Genomic DNA, 5,825 nt, shown 5'->3' with positions numbered 1-5,825 from the left:
GACCCCTCCTTGGGTTTCCGAGGCAGTATCACTACGGAAGTAGGATTGCCCAACCTTCCTTCCGAGGAGTGGCTTCTGGTTAGCAGTCAAGTGCCTTAGTCACTGTGCTACCAGAGCTCCCATGGAACCAGGATACTTATACATAAATGACCGCCAAAACATGTATAAGACTAAAAGGAATGATGAGAAGAAAAGTTAACAAACAACTAAGAACAGAACACATTTTCCTACAGAAAACATGTCCACGAGCTCTGTATGCTTCAGTCAGCCAAAAGAAGTGGCAATGTAATATACTGAACTACACAAAGTGAGAAACAGGAAAGAACAAATATTAGCAGGTGCCCAACGGTCACTCTTCCACTCCACCTTTCTTAACCATCAAGTACTCACCTGTGTGGCCATGGAGTGGTGAGTGTGGCCGTGGAAGCGTAGGTGATGTGCTAGAGGTCACAATCAAGCTCTTGCGGTTACTTGTCCGACAACTGCAATGAAAACACAAATGTTGCTTATAACAGGACAGTGCCATGAGCCCAAGAGATCTTGAGTGGCTATCCAGGAACAAAGGAGTGATACTATTGCAAGGGCTGAACACTATACTACTTCAAATTCTGAACTGGGCCAGCCAAGTACAGTTTGTACCAGTTGGATTTAATAATTCATTGTGCATACAGTGAATAAACACTATTTTTGACTTTTATCTTGCATTGTCATTGCACCTTTCCAGTGTTTAGGTTTTGCTTCCCAAATGGACATAAGGATTTCCCTAAGGGCAGCAAACATGTCTTACATGGCATCCAATGAATAATAACCAAACTTGATTTAGACAATTAAAAACACAAGCCATATCCTCATATCTCATCAAAATTAATACTTCTGCCATAAAACCAAAACTGTTCATTTAATCTAAGACACTTATTTTTAAAACCACTTTTAATTTAACCAACGAATTAAGAATTCGTTCTTAAAAATTCTCATTTTCCCATATCAGAACAAGTACCCTCTGTAAAGCTTGTTTTCTATTACATGTTGATACTTGAGGCTTTATTTGTGTGTGTGTGTGTGTGTGGTTGGGGAAAACCAGATCAGATGAAAAGCCATTTCATGTAATACTTGCTACTGAAAAGTTTGTACAGATTTATTTCAAAGTCAGCTTATCTTTTAAAAACATTAAGGAAGTCTGTCATTTGTATTCATTCGAACAAATATTTATTGAACATCTACTACATACCAGGCACTGTTCTAGGTGCTAGGGCAAGAGGGGTAACAAAAGAAGTCTCTGTCCTCATAACTGGAGTGGAAAGTATTATGGAAAGAAAGAAAAGAAACAGGGTAAGGAAATAAAAGAGATTGGTGTGGAGGTGCACATGGTAGTAGTCAGGGAAGACCTGATTAATGAGGTGACATCTTATCAGAGATAGATCTGGATAGTATGAAGAAGCCAGACACGAGATCTAAAGGCAGAGAAAAAAGTAAGGTACTGAGATACGAACAAACTTGGCCTGCTCAAGAAATAGTAGAATGTGTGGCAGGAGGGGAGAATGATAAGAAAAGAGGTAGTTTACAGAAGCCGTAAGGGTAGGACACAAACAGACCATACAAAACTGGTAGACTATTATAAGGAACTGGGAAACCACCAGAAGAACTAGACCAATCTCAAGAAAGAAGTTATCCTTAGAAATGACAAGTCACCTTCCGGTAAGAAATCATCAGGACTAAACCCATCAAGGAAGACGGGGCAACCTACTTACGTAATGATACTGCCTCAGAAACCCAAGGAGGTGTCGCTGTGAGTCGGGTCCGACTCAGCAGCACATAACAACAACAACAACAAACCCACATGCTTCACATTCCTAATTATCTCTCACTAAAAACTCACTGCCATCAAGTCAGATCCGACTCATAGCAACCCCTCCTTGGGCTTCTGAGGCAGTATCACTACAGTAGATTGCCCAATGTGGTGGTTATGTTTTTGTGTCAACTTGGCTGGGCCTGGTTGAGTGGCTGGGCAGCTGGATGTGGTATTCCCCATGACTGGTAATCAACTCCATGGTGGAATCAACTGTGAGCAGCTGAGTAGCTGCCTTTGGGTATGTGGTCTGCTTCCCATATATAAGCAGCAGCTTTGGGAATGGTCTCTAGCTTATGGCATGCTTGGACCCCGTATGTAGCCATGTCGTTGTTCAGCAGCCTGCCATGCTCTGCCGACCTTGGGACTTACAATGGACTTAAATCAGTGGCCTCCCATGTGGTTTGGTAACATCGAGAATGTGCCTTTTTACTTGTCAACCTTGGGTTTGTCAGCCTCAACTGCCAGCAGCTGTCTGAGTGAAGAAATGCCTCTAGCTCCAGTGGGCCAGGAGCAGGAGGCAGAGCTGGACCCCAAGGTTGAGGGGCTTCCACCCCAGCCCCTAGAGCCTGGCACTTTGAACTCGGACTTGAAGCCTCCCAACTGTGAGAGAATAAACTCCTGTTTGTTAAGGCCATCCCATTTGTGGTATATATTCTTGTCAGAGTGGCACTAGGTAACCAGAACACCCACCCAACCTTCCTTCCAGCAGTGGCTGGTGGGTCTGAATCACCAGCCTTCTGGTTAGCAGTCAAATGCCTTAGGCACTGTACTGCCAGAGCTCCCATAATTATGTCGTTGTTGTTGTTGTTACATGCCCTCGAGTGGGACCAACTCATAGCCACCCCTCCTTGGGTTTCTGAGGCAAGATCACTAAGGAAGTAGATTGCCCAACCTTCTAGTCACTGTCAAATGGTCCAAACCTCCCATTTTCTAATTTGGTGTAATACCTCACTACCTCTTGACCTTCAGAGAAACTCTGTGCCTCATGAACTCAGTCTTGTCATCAGAAAAATCCCTATACCCTCAATTTCTTCTTTAATCACTTATTTTAAATTCTAGCTGTAACTGAAACCTTACTAACCATGAGGATATCACCATCCTGCTGAAATCTTCACCTTTTTAAGCACAACTTTCCAATCATTTTGTAACTGCATCTAGGCAACACAAGGTGAATGAAGAAAAAGTCAGAATCCTGCTGGCTCCTGTCTCTTTATACTCAGGACTATAAAGTGGGTCCTCAGTACCACCTGCCAATCTTACTACATTTACCTAGTTATTGTGCTCTCTCTCTCTCCAAGACAACTAATTCACCTTCTATTCAAACCTCCAATGTCTCTTCCCCAATTCTCAGACTCATCTGCCAACTTTGCTTTTTACCTACCTGGGCTGTGAGGGGAAGAAACATCATGAAGCACAACATCGTCCTGCTACAAAAATCTACAAGACTGCCTAAATCTGTATTCATATATTCGACTTTCCTACCTGTAAAATAGAGAGAAAGACCATCCTCCTAATCAACGTCAATTCCCATGACTTTCCTGTTCAAGAAATGTGCATTTGCACTGCCCTCACTCCAGCACTATGAATTTCTACTTTCTACTGAATCATTTTCATCATCATGGAAACATGCTACAATTTCATCCATCTTTAAAACAACAAATCTTTCCCAGACATTCCTCTAAAACGTCAGTCCATTTCTCTGCTCTCCTGCTTAGGATAATTTTTATGCACAGGTTCTATATGTGTCAGCTTCACTTCCTTATTTTTTAGTCTTTCTTTATTCCACTCTCGACTGTCATCCTCATTTGGTCACTGAATCTGTTATCAAGGTCACCATCAACAACAGTCAACCTCTAAGCATCATTTGACACATTTGTAACTCCTTCCTTTCTTAAACTTTTCATAAAATGCACAGATCTTAAATGTTCAGTTCAATGAATCTTGACAATTGTATACATCCACGTAACTAAAACCAAAAGAAGAGATAGAAAATTTCTATTACCCTAGAAAGTTCCTTTGTGACTCTTACCAGTCAGCCAACCCCTATCTGTCAACTACTTTCTGACTTATATTACAATATATTAATTTTGTTGTTGGATATCTTATAAATGGAATACATTTTATAAATTGAATTGTACCCTCCCCCCAAAATGTGTTAGAATCCTAACTCCTTTAACTGTGAATGTAATTCTGTTTATAGTGTTTTCTTTGTGATGTTAATGAGACCATACCAGTGTAGAGTATATAATAAACCCAATCATTTCTGAGTTATATAAAGACCGGCATAGACATAGAGATATATACACAAATGGAGGAAGACAGATGCCATGTGAGGATTGTCTACAAGCCAAGAAACCAAGGAAAACCCAGGGCTGCTGACAAAGATCAACATGGCCAAGATCCTGATTTGGACATTTAGCCTCCAGACCTGTGAGAAAATGAATTTCTGTTCTTTAAAGCTGCTCATCTGTGCTATTTGTGTTATAGCTGCACTAGGTAATGACGACATATAGTACATGATTTTTGGTGCCTGGCTTCCTTTGCTCACTATACTTTATAACTCTTCTTGAAATAATTCTTTACTTCTTTTCTAGGACATAATGCTTTCCTGGTTTTCTTCCTATTTCACTAGGTGCTTCTGTTCATTGTCCTTTGCTGGTTCCTTTTCTTCCTGACTTCTAAAAGATTCGGTGCTCTGGGGTTCAGATCTCGAATTTTTTCTTTTCTACCTACACTCACTCTCTAAAAAATTATTTCCATTTCACAGCTTTAAAAGCCATCTACATTACAGTGATACCCAGCTCCTTATTGTGAGCTCTGTGCTCTCTCCCTCTGAGTGTGACACTCCTGTCTACAGATTCCTACTAGATGCCTAACCTGGATGTCTAAAAGCCACCTCAAAAGTGATTATTTCCAAAACAGAACTTTTAATTTCCCTCCTATTCTTCCTCCCAAAATTGTATCTATCTCATTACAAAATACCACCAATCATCCAGTTGCTCAGGCAAAAACCTACAAATCATTGTTGATTCTTCTCTTTTCCTTATACCCACATCCAAAACAACCTGCAGGTTCTGTGGATTATACTTTCAAAATAGATCCAGTGTCGGAACAGTTCTCACTACCTCCATCACTCACTCCCTAGTTCATGCCACCATAATACAAAGAATTCCCGAATGACCTCCCTCTTTCTACTTTGGTTCTTCTTGTCTGCTTCATACTCTCAACAGTCTACTCTTCGTCCACCAGCCAGATTAGTATTTTAAAAACTACAAATTAGATCATGTGACTTCTTTCTTAAAACCCCAATGGCCTCTCACCACACTCTGAATACAGTTTTCAATCTCCTTACTGTCATCATTCAAATTAATCATTTGTAAAGAATCTACTTTTCCTTCATTAAGATGCTTAGGTTTTGTCTCTTGGGTTTTCTTAAAGAAAAACATAGCTGTACTTATTCACTCCCTTGTTCTGTGACAAATAACATATAAATATTCTCAAAAAAAAAAAATTAACTTTAGCCACTTAAGTTCTGAATACTAGAAACTTAACAGAATGTACATATTAAGTCACAGTGGCCCTTACAGAGCTTACCCAGACTACAGGAATATTGAGTAGTAAAATACCTCCAAAGATTTCTTCTGTACTTGGGTTCACACTACTTCCCTCAATGACTTATCCAATTCTACTAGACTTACCCAATTCTACCCAGCTTCATGAACCATTAGCTAAAAGAAGCTTTTAAAATATTTAGTCTGTATCATATTCTCAGGGATACTGCCTCAGAAGTAAGGAAAAATTAGCCCCAAATGCTGTCCTGTTTCACCTAACAATGGTTAAAAATAATCCTTGAGGGGGAGGGGGGGCAAGATGGCGCACTAGGCAGAAGGATTGCACAGACCCTCTTCAACAAAGAAAAGGGAAACCAATTAACACAGACACAGAAGATAATCTTGGACCCCTGAGCCTTGAAGGA

General features: G+C 40.4%; 1 protein-coding gene across 1 annotated transcript in view; it reads right to left on the bottom strand.

The window, feature by feature from the left end:
• The window catches only part of MAST2 (microtubule associated serine/threonine kinase 2), a 394,690-nt gene that overhangs the window by 93,153 nt on the left and 295,712 nt on the right, over positions 1-5,825 (bottom strand). Inside the window, exon 5 of the mRNA XM_007946677.2 lies at positions 391-482. Coding sequence (XP_007944868.1) covers positions 391-482 — 92 coding nt within the window. The remainder of the gene's footprint in view (positions 1-390; positions 483-5,825) is intronic.

Source organism: Orycteropus afer, unplaced genomic scaffold, assembly GCF_000298275.1.
Source record: "Orycteropus afer afer isolate SDZICR_OR568_19922 unplaced genomic scaffold, OryAfe1.0 scaffold00169, whole genome shotgun sequence".
Lineage (NCBI taxonomy): Eukaryota > Metazoa > Chordata > Mammalia > Tubulidentata > Orycteropodidae > Orycteropus > Orycteropus afer.
This window is presented reverse-complemented; position numbering and strand designations above follow the sequence as displayed.